At 38.7% G+C, this 18,376-nt stretch overlaps 1 protein-coding gene across 3 annotated transcripts in view; it reads right to left on the reverse strand.

The window, feature by feature from the left end:
- Positions 1 to 2,867: 2,867 nt before the first annotated feature.
- The window catches only part of shoc2 (SHOC2 leucine rich repeat scaffold protein), a 32,476-nt gene continuing 16,967 nt past the window's right edge, over positions 2,868 to 18,376 (reverse strand). For all 3 annotated transcript variants that reach the window (XM_077226879.1, XM_077226878.1, XM_077226880.1), the window contains exons 2-9: positions 14,170 to 15,146; positions 11,697 to 11,834; positions 10,855 to 10,985; positions 10,558 to 10,746; positions 10,228 to 10,350; positions 9,982 to 10,119; positions 8,689 to 8,806; positions 2,868 to 5,887 (exon numbers count right to left, since the gene is read on the reverse strand). In XM_077226879.1, coding sequence (XP_077082994.1) covers positions 5,679 to 5,887; positions 8,689 to 8,806; positions 9,982 to 10,119; positions 10,228 to 10,350; positions 10,558 to 10,746; positions 10,855 to 10,985; positions 11,697 to 11,834; positions 14,170 to 14,809 — 1,686 coding nt within the window. In that variant the 5' untranslated portion in view covers positions 14,810 to 15,146 and the 3' untranslated portion in view covers positions 2,868 to 5,678. The remainder of the gene's footprint in view (positions 5,888 to 8,688; positions 8,807 to 9,981; positions 10,120 to 10,227; positions 10,351 to 10,557; positions 10,747 to 10,854; positions 10,986 to 11,696; positions 11,835 to 14,169; positions 15,147 to 18,376) is intronic.

Consider the following 18,376-nt stretch of genomic DNA (forward strand, 5'->3'; position numbering starts at 1 on the left):
CTCTCTTTACTACTACAACACACACACACACACACACACACACACATACACACACAGCCTACTCTGCATCATTTCACATCCAGTCACAAAAGTCACAAAAATTGTAATCAATCTGTCCTTGTGGAAAGGTCGCTTGGCAGCTAAAACTAGGTTTAGCAAGTCTTATATTTTTGTAATTCACACAGATCAAATACAAATATGCTGACTGAATAGATTGCTAGTTTATTTTGAGTAGCCAGCTAGCAGTTCTCTTGGCAGTTTGCTGATAGTCCGGTGTCTGAAGTAAAATGCTCAAAACATCTCCTGAGAAAAATCATCACATGGTCAACCCGTGACTCAACCGCGATCATGGTCGACTGACCACGAGATTAAGCCCCGGCCCAATTTAACCACTGGGAATAAGTGACCATACAATGTCATCTCACGTAATAGGAGATACAAGTATGATAGAAATAAGGCGCATTATCACAGGGAAAACATTAAGGTAAGTCACGGGTGATGAGTGGCAGATGTGTGAGAGTTTTCAAATCAAATCAGTCTCTTGCCGCTCTGACGTCATCTCGTGCCGCATTCACTGCCGTCGGACATTGGAGATTCGCGCTCGTAAATTGTCAAATTGGCCACAACTTTTAATTTGTTGCTGCCAACTGGGGTGGCAAGGCTTTCTTTTTGAATGCCACCCGGTAGATCCGCCCCTGCCTTCACTCTTCACTCAGCCTACAGAAGACTATTTGTTTTTGTGAATTAAAAATGAATAATACACATTGTAGGATCAGAGGACAAGTAATGATATATGGCCTACTGAAGAATAGTTACAGGAGACTGAGTGAAATATGTTGTTGTGAATTTATATAAAGTTACATTTAGATATTAACCATATTTAGCCCATTAGACATAGGCCTATCATATGGATCCTCGATGAAATATCTATTGGTCGTCATACAGCTACAGAACAGTGTCCTACACAGCATTTTATGAAGACACAATTTGTCCCTTTTCTAAAATTACAAGGGCCATCTAGAAGAAAGCGGCAATATTGTTGTTCACAAAAAAATATATATATTTATTAACATGACTTATGATGACTCCCCTATGGCTTGCCACTCTTCTTTAACTGTCTTTCTATCATCCTGTCTAAGTGCTTTGCTCACTGATACATTTATTTTATTTTTTTTAATTGAAAAGGACATCGATGGTGAATTTGCTCCTGATCTTCAAAGTACAACGGCACAGGCACTTTTGGAAAAAGTCTCAAGCCACTTTGATTTCTTTTGGCCACGGATGATGGACCGTGCAGAGAAAATTGAAAATGATATCAAAAACATGGAGTATGTTTCTGTAAGTCGTTTATTTACTAGACAAGCTATTGGTTTGGAATGCCGTTGAATAAAAGAGATGGGTGTTTATAGTTTATACAAGTTTAGAGAGAGAGAGAGATTTTCATTTCCTTAAGTAGCTAAAGCAAACACACACCTTCATGAGATGCAAGTTAAAGAGAACTTGGTAAAGACAGAGTGTGATTATACCCACATTATGTGCACATACCCAACATTTTAGTCCAGACCAGTAAGCTATTTTAAGAAAAAATGTAGGCCCATATTAAGATATAAATTAGTTAATTAAATCATCTAATTTTTAAGAAACAACTCAAACCACATTCAAACCAAATGGGAAAAGTTTTTAATGTGGGTTTTATCATGTATGACGTTGGAAATAATCAAAATATTTGAGTGAGTGTGCAGTTCAACTCTTTACATAGAGATTTACATACATACATATGCCTATTATAAATGTGTCTTTTGTGTGTTCACACATAGACTGTAAAAAAAAAAAAAAAAAGTTACCATATTTCCAATATCTACTGTAATCTTTCCCCAGAAAACATGTGGAATATGTTTTAATGCAAGAAGTAAACAGGGTCTTGCAGAAGAGGCCATCTCGCAAGCTAAAGACATGCAGGCAACAAAAGAAAATTAATTTTGAAAGTGAGTAGAGAAGACTATGGCCAGTTAAACCTGCACGTGTTTAGCTAAGTTTGAGCCAGACAACATCAACCTGACCGTCAAGAACTTTTTGTCTCTCGCAATAAATTATAATCGTTTATAAATAATAAATGTTGCATCATTGCTAAACAACAAAAACTTTAGCAGGTTACCTCAGATCAGCCTCCCCCTATCGGACGCCTCAGGAACAACAGGGGCGTATATCTGCCCTAGCTACTCACTACACTTGATGCAGATATAAATGGGAAATGCGTAGTAAGTGAACAAAAAATGTGAAACCATCTTATATCTCAGGCACAGTCTGTGTATATTCGTGAGGAGCTTTTTAAGCAGTATTGACGGAGTTCACATGCACGCTGGTGTCTTTTCCTGCTTAGTTTATCCGTTTAAACCGAATCAATTAAAATGTTTACATTTAAAATCAAAATTTTAAATTCATTTGAGTTTGATCATGAGATATTTAAATTAAACCAAGTTACTAACATACATACAGACAAACAAATAGAGACATAGTCTAACAAGCAAACAAATAGCCAAAGTGAGTTTTCATAGTTTTATATTCTCTCTGACAGAAGCAGAAATTATTGATCTGGACTGGAAATGTATGACGGGTGAGAGAGGAGCATATTTGACATTCGTAAGGCAGTCAAATGAGCATTTATTTGAAGAATGCTAATCAAAGCAAAGACTTGATCTGACGGAAGAGGGTCCTGTTACTCGTTCGGGCTCAGAAAGAAAGAAAGAGAAATCAAGAGTCACCTTTAAGGCTGTTTTTCCCCTCTCTCTACAGAAAAGTAGGTTAGACATGTCCGCACAACACTTGATACCCTATGAAGAGTAAAAAAAAAAGGAAAAAAAGAAACATTTTGCAGTTACGAAAGAGCAACACTTTTATCTTTTGCACTTTTTTACATCCCTGTCCACACAACCAGACAAATATGAATCTTAAAAAAAAAAAAAAAAAAAGAGAGAGAGAAAATCAACATGCTTGTTTCCTATACATAGCAAGGCAAAAAAAAACAAAAAAAAACAGGAAACATAACATTCCTATGTTTATGAAAAAAAGCATGGAATATGAACTTCATTTATACAGCTTCAATGGTCAAAATGCACAGACAATATAAAAAAATAAACCATACCCTTAAGCTCCAATCATAAGGATTCACCAGAACAACACAAGATCAAAATCAAAAACTGCCATTCTGATTATAACTGCACTCATTATTCACCATCAAAAGTACAATTATGTTTTCATTGTCTTTGTGACTACATTCCTGATTTGTGATGCATTCTCATACTGTTACCCTACATAAAAACCAGCCTCACTCTCCTGCATAAATGGCACATAAATTAAAAAAAATTAAACTTAAATGGGACACGTCGCAAGGCCCGTGTCCCTAATGCACGTCTCACTTGAAGTACTCAAAGGCATTTATTGTCACATCATAATTCCATTTTTAACATCTAACTACTCCCTCACACACACACACACACACACACACACACACACACACACACACACACACACACACACACACACACACACACACACACACACACACACACACACACACTCACAGAAGAAAACTCAAATGTACAGTTCTAAGCTTATACAAAACCAGGAATGCAACGCCTCTGGTGTATAGTTAAGCATGAACAGAGAAAGCCCTTTTTACAAAGTTTGTATTTTTATTCTCGGCCGAGCAGGTCCAGAGGGAGTTCATCTGTAGCAGAACGTCTACGCTGGTAGAACCGGCCCGAGAACCCAGTCCGTAACGTCTCGCGCGGGCCGGCTCTCTCACAGCATCACGTTTCTGCTTTCTAGGAGGTCCGTAAGCAGCAACAGGTTCTGCTGGTTGATAAAAAAGCAGCGATTTGTGTCCTTTTCATGACCCCACGAATGCCAAGTGCCTCTCCGAAACCTTTACACTGCTGCCAATGCACACAATGTCTTTACGGATCAAGGGAACATGGAAAAGAAAAGAAAAAGCGTGGACAGAACACCAACAAAAGATTGGCTTGAGAAACTAGTGGAGGTGGAAATGTACAGTCGCTTGATATAATACTAAACCAAAAGAAATTCCATCTTGTCTTGAACAAAACTACGTTGTTTAAAAAGGCGAAATAAAAAACAAACATATAAATCAAAACATTTCCGTTTTTAATTGCAATACTTGATCTGCACCATGCGAAAGTGATATGATTTTTTTAAAATGTGTAGAAACAAACTAGTCAGACATGAGTTTAAATCAAAACATTTAATAAAGAGAAAGAAGAATAAGGTTCTTAATAGAATGTTAACGTTCCAATTTGAGGAGGCAATTTTTTTTCATTCATTGCTATAAAATATACATGATAGAGAATTAAAATAAAAGATAAAATACTTCAGAAACAACAACAACAATAATAATAATAATAATAAATGCCCCCATCCATACGTTTAATCGGTAACATGAAATATCACGACCCTTTTACTTGAGGAGGATGCCAAATATCAGTACAAAGTGCATTAAAGGCAGCAGCATTAGAGGGGCGGTATGTGGGACGAACGGTGCAACAAAAAAAAAAAAAAAACAGTAACCGACCGTTGTTTAATATTCTGGAGCAGAAATCAAGAGGTGAAGTTTAAAACTGGTCCGATGACACGGACCAGGAAATCCTTCAAATGCGGAATAATAAAACATTTTAAAAAAGGATTGAAGTGATGTTGAATGGGCGTTTGGCATTCCTCACAGTAAACGTGGGCCTTTAACTGCTAGCATTGTTCAGCACCTGATATGATATGTAGATGCGACTCTCACCAATAGGACACGAGCAGAGCGCAACACTGTGGATATGGCAAACAAGTTAATTAAAAACAGAGACCCCCGATACCAGGGTGATGCTAGCTTGATAAACACATGATGTGATTGCTGTCGAAAGTGATTTTTGATTCATCCGTTGCTTCGTTTTCACTATATCACAAAAAAGAATTGCAGATCTATCATTTTAAAACGTCAACATGTCCGAATAGCGAACAGGAATGAATATTTCAAAAAGGGACCGACAAAATAATCAACAATAAGTACGGAATAAATTATACTTTAGCAAATTCATCCTTTATGTATTAAAAACCTCTTGGATATTTATGTTCAGACACAAACCACCCAACTGCACTGGATAGGCACAATTCTATAATAAACAACAACAAAGAACAAAAAAGAAAAGAAAAACGCACTAAATTTTGTTCACTGCTTCCAAACAGGTCCTCTGTACAATAAAAAAAAAACTTTTGGTTGCGGGATGATAAAAAATAAACTGTGGCTAAAATCAAATCAAATAACTCGCATACAGTATGGCGGCAGCAGCAGCAAAAAAATGAACTTGTAGAAATGTTTTGTTTTTGCATACAACTGTTTCCTGCCATCGAAAACCACTATAATGACTTTCAACAAATTGGCAAAATGATTGGAACATTTTAAGAGCGCCTCTTCGGAATCACTAATGTACATTAATTTTGGCAACAGAAGTCTAGACGTTGTTTTCTACGGGGGGTAAAGGGGACCTAATTGGCTATGATTCCTCCATCAATTGGAACCCAGTTGCGCAGTTTCTTGTCCTAGATATAATGAGCACGACGGCACGGTAACGTCGCATAGCGAGTGGGTTTCCTCTTTGTTGCGGTGTGCGAGCGTCTCAGACCATGGCCCGGTAGGGACCCTGCATCTTGAGGAACTGGATGATGAAGGAAGGGCCTCCGGCGACGATCTGCGGTGGGAGGTGGCTGAGGGGGCAGTTCTCGATGCTCATGATGGACAGCTTGCTGCACAGGGCCAGCTCGAACGGCAGACTGTGCAGGTTAGGGTTGTCGTTCAGGTACAGGTCCTCAAGGTTCTCCAGTGTGCCTGTGGGTGGGACAGAACAGGCTGTGAGTGCGTTGTGTATATGTGGCCCTGGACCACAAAACCAGTCTTATGGGTCATTTTCTTTAAACTGAGATTTATACATCACATGAAAGCTGAATAAATAAGCTTTCCATTGATCTATGGTTTGTTAGGATATGCAGGGGTGATAGTAGAAAAAAATCCTGAGCCTGAAATGTTTACCCTGGGACAGATGCGTAAGGGCGATTTTATCCTCCGCTAATTTCTGACACAAAGTGATGAGCGATTGTTCTTCTAGTCTTCTTATATTGTTGTCATTTTTTTTCTTCTTTTTTTTTTTGAGAATGCAAGACACACACAAACACATGCCCATCTTTATAATTCTTGACCTCTAAAGTTTTTTGAATTCGACCCAAATCTGAAATTTCACTTGCACTGCACTGCAATGTATTTTTTCATGATTAATATTGCATTGCAAAATAATGTGTGCTGGTCAACTACTTTAAAATTAAGAAACCCCTAGAAAACAGTAAAAAAAAACATTTGTACATTTAAGATAGTTCTACTTAATTTGTTATTCCAATATCCAAATATGATAGCCTACTAGATAAAAAGAAAAGAAAAAAGGGCTTTTATTTGAGGCGTGCTGTCTTTGCATTTGAACATTGCACATTTTAAACAGGACACGCATTAGCTGAATAAACGTTAGCCAATACAAACATACTTATAGAAAACAGTTGACAATGAATAGACAGGAGTCCTCCTGTCACAGGACCAATAATAGCAAAACGAATCACTTATTCTAAAAAGAATATCAAGTAGCCTATATGTTAGAAGAATCTGACATACGACTATGTTAATAGTAAAACGTCCGTTATTTAACGAATTTTAAAAACACGGGATGGATAATAAAAAATGCTTTCTGTCATTTTGACAGGAAAAAACCCACAACCAAGAACAAAACAGTTCGTCAATTTTCATTTTACAATTATCATCTCTCTCATCTGTGTTTGTGAGAGAGAGCTCGCGCAGCACTGATACAACGGTGTCTTATCCACAAGTAACACGCTAGTTTTCATACAAAATTATTATGTAACAACATAATTAGGTACTTTAGTTATTATAACACAATAACGTAACACATGCAGGCTACGTTTCTCAACACGGAGAATGAATAAATAAATGCCTGTTTGCGGACTCGCGCTTATCAGTAAATCAATCCACAAATCACAGCACTTTCATAATCAGTAAGCCATAGCGATTTTAATTTTATTTAGATTTATTGTTCATCAATACTTAAGCTTTCTGTATGATGTCTTCATCTTATCTGAGTGACATGAATGACGGAGTATTTTAAGATAACCCATGCGATTGCGATCACTCCGTGTGATAATAGAATCCAGATTAAGTTAACTCAATACAATACTTCAACTTTCCACATCCACCCCAGCCCGTTTACCTTCAGGAGTCAGAAGTACTGTGACTACTGTAGCCTACTGTCCTCGCTCATGAACTCAGTCAGAGGCGGCCGCGCGAGTGGAAGCGGGATCGAGCGGGATTCTTTAGGCTATTGCTGTCGATTTTCAGTCTCTTTTTAATGATAGGCTTTACGCATCTGTCAATCATACCCGCTTGCTATTTGGGGAATGAACCCAGCGCTATGATTGGTCGAACTCCGCTGCTTTTGCTGTTGCTTTTTTTTTTTTTTTTGCAGACACGTCTGTACGCCGGAAATCCGGCGTGGCGCCGGAGCGCTATCAGGCCTGGATATGACAATATTTGGCCGAGATACAACCTTTTGAAAATCTGGAATCTGATGGGGCCAAACATATAAATATTGAGAAAATCGTCTTTAAAGTTCTCCAAATGAAGTCCTTAGCAACGCATTACTAATGAAAGGAAATAAATGAAATTTACACCATTATGACTTCCCCACCACTAAATGCAAGTGTGTGTGTGTGTGTGTGTCTGTGTGTATGAATATGCGTGAATGCCCGTATGTCTTTGTTTGTCTGTGTGTGTCTGTGTGTGTGCGTGTGTCTGTGTGTGCATGTCTGTTTGTGTGTATGAATATGCGTGTGGGTGTGTGTGTGTGGTTACAAAACTGTTCCACACATTGATCGAATTCGTCGTCTTTCAGGTCATCCTCCTTTGCCAAGCCAGTCTCTGGACATTCTGTATCATCTTCCCAATCATTTGCGAAAAAATCATTTACTATGTTCGTTAAATTATTGCTGTCATTAAAGTTGAAATTGAGCAAACGCGCTATCTCAGAATCCATGGCTTGCACCGTGACTATTGCGGATTGTGTACACTGTGCAGGCGAAGAAGTCGCCAGCCAATGAGAGGCGCTGTAGCAGACCTTTGCTAAGAAGAAAACAGTTTTTTTTAAACGAGAAGGGTTTGTTTTAACGCTCTCTATTGGCTTACTGCTCTAATGACGTTGTGGAGAGTTATGAACCCGAAAGGTGGAAATCAAAGCTTGACATAGATACCAAACTTGAGTGGGCAATTCCCAAAAAGCGGACAGCAGCGAGTGAAGTTTGTAGGCGTGTTTTCTGACTTTTTTTTCGCGATTTTGCATCCATTCACAAAAATATATTTTATATATATTCATGGTAGGAAATTTACAAAATATCTTCATGGATCATGATCTTTACTGAATATACTAATGATTTTGGCATAAAAGAAAAATCGATAATTTTGACCCATACAATGTATTGTTGGCTATTGCTAAAAATATACCCGTGCGACTTACGACTGGTTTTGTGGTCCAGGGTCACATATGTGTGTGTGTGTGTGTGTGTGTGTGTGTGTCGTACCGATCTCCTCTGGTAGGTGCTGCAGTAGATTCTCTCCCAAGCCCAGGTACGTCAGGTTGGTCAGGTGACCGATTCCTCTCGGCAAAGTGGTCAGCTGGTTATTGGTCAACACAAGTTTCTGCAAATAAATGCTTGAAATGAGTATTTGAGAATAAAAAAAAAAATCATCTAAACATACTTGTAAATTTGAGTACGGAGCCCCTACATGGGACATGGTGATGCGAAACAATCAAGATGGAACTTTCGCAAGTCTTTCGTATGCGTGTTTTTGTATTCGTCATTCAGTGGCTCTGAATTGTCAAAACGGCTCTCAAAATGCTTGATCAGGATGCGAAAAACACAGAAAATCAAACCCGATCCGAATATTTTTATGATGGATGAAAATTTCGTAGGCAGTGTGTAAACATGATTGACACATTGTGAGGTTATATTTAGTTTTTAACGTGCAAAAATTTCGCACTCCGTGTGCAAGGACCTTTTAGCGTTAGCCCTGAGAAACTATACATCAGGGGTCACCAACACGTCGCTCGTGGCTTGATCAGATTTTTGGTCGCTCGCCAAGACGTACTTGTCATCTAATCAGAGTGAGCTAATATAGACAGGTGACAAGCGCCACCTACTGACAGAGAGTGGATTTACGGTCTGCCTTTATTGTTCAGACAGTATGAAAAACTGTTTTTTTTTGTTAATTTTGAAAGACAGATGGAAAATAAGCTATTGTGCATTCTAAAAATCTTAACACTTTGGATAATAAGGTAGCCTTGTTTATGAAGCAGATAAAATGACAGTAATTTATCATTTTGACTAAAGGTTGAAAATTGAGGTTTATCTTTTTATAAAACTTTTTTTTAACTTGTAGTAAATAACATGTTATATTGAAAGACACCTGGCCATCATTTTTAAATGTTACTATTTTAAAGTTTATGCAAACAAAAGTGCATATTAATGTTAATTTGATTTGTTATTTGTTGGTTTTCGACATAAAACTCGGTGAACTTATTTCTCTGTGTAGTATCAGTACTTTCTGAACATTTCCAGCACATTTTAACGATATACTGTGATCAGTTTGGTCACTATAATCATGAAATTTTCATATAGTTTCATCTCTAGTTATGATGCACTATATATGAAACTATAGTTTCCACAAATAAATTCTCTGATTTTGTTCTTTCCTGTGACATTAAAGAGTGACGTATATATAGGGCTACAAAAATGATTTCAGGTGTAAAACAGTTTGGATAGTTGTTAATATGAGAGTTGTTTAAAGTGTTTTAAGTATTGTAAATGTCCAACCTGCAGATCCTTAAGGTAGGCAATCTCATTCGGGAGGGACTCCAGTTTGTTCTCCTCCAGGTCAAGCTCTCGTAGTTTCCGTAAATTCCCAATCCCATGTGGCAACTTCTTCAAGAGATTGTTGGACAATATGAGGACCTGAAGGAACCAATGGAAAAAGTCAAAACGCAGGCCTAACTACATGACAAAAATTGGTTTTCTATCATGAAACTCAGTGATTTGTTAAAATACAGAACATGATGTCACCTCTAAAGACACAAGTCCGCAGATATCCTCTGGAATCTTGGTAAGCTGGTTTGTTGCCAGGTTCAGCTCCACCATACTGGTCCACGTCCCAAAATCCAGCGGAAGAGATGTTAACTGGTTGTCCTGTAAATAGTTTAAAAAAAACATTGAATGGTACTGTTTTCCACATTTACATACTCGGCCATGCAAAACTACCCACAATGTTGCTTGTCGGTCCAGGACAAAACAGCCCACCCACAAAGCCTCTACCATATTCTGCTCTGTAGTTAAAGCCTGTGTCCTGAAAGGTTTCCTACATTTTTTTAGCGGTGACCTCATGTGGACAATCACCTTCATATTGAGCTTGCTGAGCACTTTGGCTCGGGAGAAGATGCCGAAGGGGATCTTGTTGATACGGTTGTGCTCCATGTTGAGCGAGTAGATGGTGGAGAACTGGGATGGGCCGCCCACTGGGTAAGACTGGAAACAGTTCCGCGCCAGCGTCAGACTCGTCAGGTTCACCAGACTGGACAGAAGCCCCTGAGGAGGAACAGACAGGGATCGATAAAATATAGGCAAACAGGAACCTGACTAATAATACAAGACTGAAAATGATTAAAAGCTGGAATGAACAGAAGCAAGCCTCACCTCTGGTAACACTGAGATGTTGTTGTTCTCAAGGTTGAGCTCTTCCAGCTCTCGGCACTTCGCTAAAGATCGAGGGATTGCTGATAGGCGGTTGTACCTCAGACCCAGACGGTTTATACTCGATAAATTACCTGAAACAGTAAATTAATGTGAGAAATGGCCCCGATATGCTTAAGTTTATGGTTCAAGGGCCAGATTTACTAAAAGCTTGGCCGGAGCAAACCCTCTTTTGGCGTTTAAAAACTACTGTCAGGATTTACTAAAGACACGCAGTGAAAAATGAGCGCTGAAAAGGCTTGACAGGGTTATTTTTGCGGCTGATCTTATTGCATTTGTAGGAGTTTCCCTTTCAGAAGCAGTATTTATGGGAGGAAAGTGTTTAAATGGATCATGCAAAGTGATTTACTAAGGTTTGCGCTAGTCAATTTACTGGTATTTGCGCTATTATTTACCGCAAAAAAGCACGTCTTATACCAGACACTAATTTGTGCTGCTTTTGGTAGATTATGTTGGCAATTATGGAAATGATCCGGCTGCGTCTGTGTTCTTTAATGTGAACTTTCCACTCCCATCTGCGATTTCACTCTCACGTTAATTTGCCCTGTTTAGTAAATCTGGTCCCAAATGTGTTGTTTTGTGGTCCAAATAATGTTATGGTCCAAAACTGTTGATCTAGTCTTTACACAGGCATATAGGCATACTTCCTCCACTGATCATATAATACTTAATTAGACAATACTTAATAATGCTCACGAAAAAATAATTTCCTCAAAGCAGATCTGTAGAGTACAATTTTAGTTTGGTCTCCATCAATAAGGATCCCAGCTTGAGCAGATCCTCACCTATAGTCTCAGGTAGGTCAAGAAGTTCATTGTGCTGCAGGTCAAGGTTGGTGATCTGAGTGCAATTGCCGATCTCTTTAGGAAGGTGCTCCAACTGGTTGTGGGCTACATCCAGCGTAATCAAGTTACAGAGCTCACCTATAACACAAGCCAGCAGAATCATCGCAAATGAGCACTCAACTTTTATACTTTTATTTTATGGAATGACGCTATATATATTTATATTTTTATAAAAAATAAATGGATAATAGAATATGGTCAGATTTGTTAACCATTTAGAAGACCCGTACTCAAAAAACTCCCAGAGCACACAGCGAATATATCTACCGATAAGGCAATCATTATTTTTATGCTATGGTATGTCTATAATTATTTGTATGTTATGGCTGATAACCAATAAATCATTTCAATTATATATATATATATATATATATATATATATATATATATATATATTAGTGCTGTCAGTTAAACGTGTTATTAACGGCGTTAACGCAAACACATTTTAACAGCGTCAATTTTTTTATCGCGAGATTAACGCTCTTTTTGGCCTAGCAAACTTTGTAGTTTTTTTAACATACTGTTGCAACAACTAGTAACGTTAGAAAAACTACAACATCACACTGGATAGCTAGACCGGAAACAAAACAACAGGCACGCCGCACGTACTTGTTTGGGCTTGCGCGCCGGCCAAAGAGTAGTAGGCTAACGTTACGTTTTGAGTGGATGGCGCGAGCTCGAGACGCCGATCTAGAGACGTGCACTCTCAACGCAATAGAGTGTGGCGCGAGACTAGATTTGATGGCCGAGTACGAGCGCGTGCGGTAATGTACTCAGTCTGTGTGTGCGGGTACTGGAGAATAAAACGATTTGCGGGACTCCCGCAAACTATAAATATCTATGTATAAAACATAAAAACTAATACATTTTTATTCATATGTTGCAGAAAAGCAACAAGAACAACTAAAACAAAATAGAAACGATTTACAGGCCAGAGTTTCTTTTTATAACATGTTTGCAGCGTTGAGCGATGTAGCCAATCACAGACACATGTGATTGAACGCAGACACATTTCTTGAACGCAATGGCCAATCAGATGCATTTAAAATAGACTCCCCTCACCGCTCAAAACTGACTTTTTGTTCAGTGCTGAATTCTGTATGCTGGCAAATCCTCAAATTATAACAAACAAAGTGTATATATTATTAAAGATTCACTGTGCAGTCAGCTTCATTGATAATAACAGAGTTGTGTGAGATCGCGATGAACTGATGTCAGCTTTTTAGGAATTATTAAGGGAGCGCACTTTGCGCGCATTCAGTCATGCCAAACCATGTACTCAGTAGCCTGCTTGCTTTTATATTATAACAGTGGTTTGTGTGTTAATGCTTTAATAACAAATAATTTATCAGGAGCATTTATGCTGATGTGTATGGTGGCGACACGTGGGAGAAAGTATTTGCAGGTAACGTTAGCCTACAAAAAAAAGTCTATTTGCGGGCGGGAGCGGGACAAAAATGTTGCGGGCGGGAGAAAGTAACATAGAAAGTAGTTGAGAACGTCAGTTATAACGACCCACGTACTAAAAAAATTTGCACGGGCTCGGGTTGGGCTTGATTTTTTGGGCCCGATCTAAGCTCTACAATGGATGACTTCAGACAGAAGCACATGGATACCACAGCTAAGAACAAACTTACTGCCGGTCCACTTTTCCATGTTGATAAGAGCATTAAAATTAGAAAAAATAATGGGAAAAATAGAAATCAAGGGACATTTAGAATAGATAAAAATGTGCGATTAATCGCGAGTTAACTACGGCGTTAATGCGATTAATCATGATTAAATATTTGAATCGTTTGACAGCACTTATATATATATATATTTTTTTTGTCTAAATAATTAAAAAAGAAAATACTAAAAAATAAATAGTTTTAAGTTCTAAAAAGTAAATTTAGGCCAGTGTCCTTATTAACTAAAACTAATAAAAGCTGCATTTTTGCTATTTGAAATTCAATAAAATATAAATATTAGATGAAAAAAATAATAATATAATATCTCCTTGGCAACTAACTGAAAGAACATTTACTATTTATATAATTAAATAGAAATATAAAAAAAATAATACAAATGACTAAAGCACATAAAATCAATAAGAATTTCTTAAAACAAAAACTGACAATATAAAATGATAATAACATTATACTACAATAACTCTGATTTAGGCATCACAACATTATAATGTACAGTATGAAAATTGATATTAATTTTGAGATTTGATGAAAAAATATTAATGTTCTTAAGTTTAAAATTAGGTGAGCAATTGATGGCATAAGAAAAAAATGGGAAATGAGCATGCACAGTTAAATATCCAATATCAATCAATACAGCCATTATATATATTTTTTGATGGACATTATGTGCCTTTAAAAAGGAAAAAAGGAATGGTTTTAAACAGCAGCAGCAGCTCACTCACCGATCTCCGCAGGCAGCTGTTTAATCTTGTTCTCTCGGATGCTGAGCATGGTGAGTTTGGACAGATTCTTGATGTCCTTCTCCACGGTGGTGATCCGGTTGAAGCGCAGGTAGAGCGTGGTGAGGGAGGTGACGCGGTACACCACGGCCGGGATCTCCCGCAGCTTGTTATGCCGCAGGTCGAGCATACGCAACCTCTTCAGGTTGTCCAGTGAGTCGGGGAGGCTGGTGAGAGAGTTCTCGCTGAGCGCCAGCGTCACCAGTCCTGACAGGCATCCCAACTCGGGCGGCAAACTTTGCAGCTTGTTGCTGTACAGGTAGAGCTCGGTCAGCTGGGTCAGCTCCTTAATGGAAGAGGGCAAGAGATGGATGGATCTCTTGGACAGGTCCAGACGCATTGAGTTCTCCTCACGGCACTTGTTCAGCTCCTTGATGACCTCCGCGTTGCTGGATTTTTTGCGCGTGCTAGGCGGCGGGTTGGGCCGCTTTATCGTGCTGTCCAACGTGAAGGCCACTGCGGGCGAAGCGCCGCTCGTGTCTTTCTTCCCGTCTTTGGCATCTTTCCCTTTGGTTTTGGATTTCCCTTCAGCTTTGGGTTCCCTCTCCTTAGAGTCTTTATCTTTGCCCAGAGTACTGCTCATGGCGAAAGCCCCGCTGCCCAATGGCACATGGGACCCTCAGTCTCTCGCTCTCTTTCTATCGCTCTAGTATTTTGCTCGTTATTCAAGGGCAGAACCAAAGGGAGGGGCTGTTATATCGGTGTGTGCTCATACATACCCGTGTTTCTTCACCAGTGTCGGTGGACCGAGGCAGCCTGTACTCCTGCAGGGGTTAAAACTCCATAGGGGCGACACGTGTGTGTTGTAGTCGATGTGGCGAGGAGGCCAGCAGCCTCATGCTTGTTTGATCTGCACTCTTTCCCTTGACTCGGCTAGAGCTGTTCTACACAGACAGGTCGCCGAGATTCACATCCTTTGGCTGTTGAACAAAACAAACAGTTTCAGTTAAGACGCACAATGCCCCAAAGATGGGAATGACTTACAGACGACACTTACAGGCAGTGTCGTTCAAATTTCAGATGTGAGAAAGGTCTTTAAGAGCTTCCCTCAATGACGCAAATATAAGCTGCTATCTAATAAACATACAGTTCCTTCCTGTATGCTTGTACCACAAACGCTTTCAGGAAGAAGCAGCATCAAGTCATTCAGGCCGTCAATGGTCAGCCACTTGAGGCAATTATTGGCAATTAAATCTCAAATCTCTTTAGGCGATGCATCAGATTATCCTTTACTGGATGATGTGCGGGAACATATTAACCACCCTGCAAGAAAAATGATATAGGGTGCTAAGCTTAATAATGGGAAAATCCTTAAAGCGTTTCACTGATAAGAATGCATTAGATTCATTTTAAGGGTGTGGACAAAACCAGGCTAGTTTCTTCCGAAAGCACAACTAGACCTGAAATAATATAGTTGGCTTTTTATATTGCAACTAAAGAAAATAGTTAAATATTATCAGGAAAATATTTTGTTTCTCTCAGGTTGTGAGTAGGGCTGAAACGGCGTATCGATGACGTTGATTGGATAAAAATGATTTGCGTGGAATGCCTCGATGCATCACACGATTTACATTCATCCCCTAAGATGGCGGCTTCGGCTCCCCGGGATCCTGAAAACTAATATTATATGATGAGTATAATGCAAGTGTCACTGAAGTAAATCACAGGGCCTGAATTTCGTTTTGGAAAATAGGGGGGAAATCCCCCTGTAGGTCATTCTTATGGGGGGGGGGGGGGGGGGGGGGGGGGGGGGGGCTTTTAATTTGAGGCGGGAGTTTTTTTTAGACAATTTTTTAAAAATACGTTTAGCTAAATGTTTGCTCTCTCATTGTATTTGTGTTTTTACAATGCGGTCGTTTTTTTTTGTTTACACAACAAAAGGAAGCTTGATTTCAATCTTTGAATTAAATTGAAAAAAGTAGCACAAATAAATACATGAAATAAAGAGAAAAGTTTAGGTCTAACACTAGCATTCAGAAATGCTAGAAACAGAAAAAAGTAATCAAATGTAAAATAACACGGAATAGTATTTTAGTCCTGTATAATTTGAATACATAGTGTAAGGCCGTCTAACTCGATCCAATGGCGGTATTCGAATTAGCGCCTTTTCTCGTGGCAAAGTATTTTTGGTTAAATGCAATACATTTTCTCATATGTATTTACTCGTTACTTCATCTGACTCCATAAATGAAAGGTTTTAATAATATCTGTGCCTCACTAAAAGTGAGCGAATGTTTGACTATTCCGTTTAACTCTTCAATGAAAACAATGTCAGAGTCAGTTAAAATAATCAAATGTAACAATTTATTATGTCAGGTAAATGTATCATGCCAATTTCATAATCAATTCAAAGATAATCGATACAAAACATCAAATGCTCTGGAATAGAGAGAAGATGCAAACCCGACTTTAAGAAATACATGAGGCTGAGAGGTCTTCCTCTCAGCCTCACGGACCGATCTGAAGTACAGAAAAGGCCCTGAGCTCTCGCTGCGTTTCATTATATACCCAGACCTCATTTCAAATCTAAACATCATTCACAGTGGAAATTTACCTGTAAGTCACCATTTGCTAGCAGTGGAAAATTAGCATTCAGTCAAATGGTCGAAGGTGTTAACTCAAAAACACAGTATTGGAGGGTGTGGAAGATATTTCTAAACTTCCTAAGAACTTTATTACCTTTTGGGTTCACTTCTTTGGGAATGAGACATTTGTACCAGTCGTACCGAGACATTTCAAATAATACCAAATATGTATAAAACTAGATGATAATCATTCACATTAAACCATTTAGATTCTTGTGTGAGTTTGGGAGACCTCTGCCAGGATGAAGAATGGGGGAGAGAAATGTAGATTAGGATGAGGGAGGTGAGACCTTCGTCTCAATAGTGCATGAGGGGGAGTTCAAATGTTAATTTCCTTTGTTTTCTCAGAGAGTGGCCCTCTCTTAAAGTCCTTACAGTTTTTCCAGTCTTACAATAGGCTATTAATCCTGATTCTTTACAATTAATGCTATCTTTTGTTGTTTTATATACAATAATGACAGACACATTTTAGGCTACTCTCACTTTAAGAGCTAGTGCACGGATCCACGTTCACATGTTGCGTGTAAAGCACAGTCACTTTCTCTTCTTTTAAAAAGGGCTCCCTGTTGCTAAGCAATCATGAGCCACGTTCTCCATGAAGACAAAGACGTTTCAGCAAAGGATGAACGCGCAAAAGACGTAATGGAACGGCCCATACTGTTTTCATTATAGTGTCACATGCATTTTTTTTATTTTTTTAAGACATAACCGATTGTGTTTGAGAGGATACTCCCCAAGACTGGAATTTAGACAATGTTGTGTGCTTTTGACCGTTAAAGCGCTATAATTCAAGAAAAATAACTCAGTTTTCTTACTCAAAAGCTGTTTGTTATGCGGGTTAAAATCGCTTGAATGTTTAAATAGGTAAGACTTAAAAAAACGCACAAATTATTAACAAGAGTGACGATGAAATGGACCGATTGGACTCGGACTTTGACTGAAACGCGAGAGTCTAGAATCACCGCCTGCAGTGCAGCGCGATTGGCTTGCCTTGTGTAACACATTTTGAGAGAGAGAGAAGACGCGGCATTGGCAGAATCACTCACGCTGTTTGTGAATTTGCGTCTCGCAGAATGTTTTAAAATGACTGATTTGATCTTATAATCTGTTAAGTTAAATTTACTCATAGGCCTACATGATAGATTGAATGAATGTTTGCGGGAATTTCCCGCATTATAAACGCAAGACCTGCGGGAATGATTAAAATGATGCGCAAAACCTGCAATCCAGCACCGAAATTCGAGCCCTGAAATCATGCTCAACAATATTCATTCCCTATTGACTAAAAACAGTATATGCTGCATTCAAAGATAACTAGAATAAGGTTGTCAGTCCCATATTCTGTGAATAATACAGTTGCGATCATACAGCATTTCGCTATGCTATAATACGCATTCTATAAACGAACTGACACCTGCAAAGTTTCAGGATTCAACTGCATTATCTGCAAACCTGTGTGCTGTATGAATGAAACATTGAAAGATCAATGCTGTTGAAAGGTTAATTTAGAGTGATTATTTATTAGTAAGCTAATGAAAGGATTCATGATGCACTGACTATGATTT

Source organism: Siphateles boraxobius, unplaced genomic scaffold, assembly GCF_051911475.1.
Source record: "Siphateles boraxobius isolate OS27281-9 unplaced genomic scaffold, OSU_SipBor_1 13, whole genome shotgun sequence".
Taxonomy (NCBI): Eukaryota; Metazoa; Chordata; class Actinopteri; order Cypriniformes; family Leuciscidae; genus Siphateles; species Siphateles boraxobius.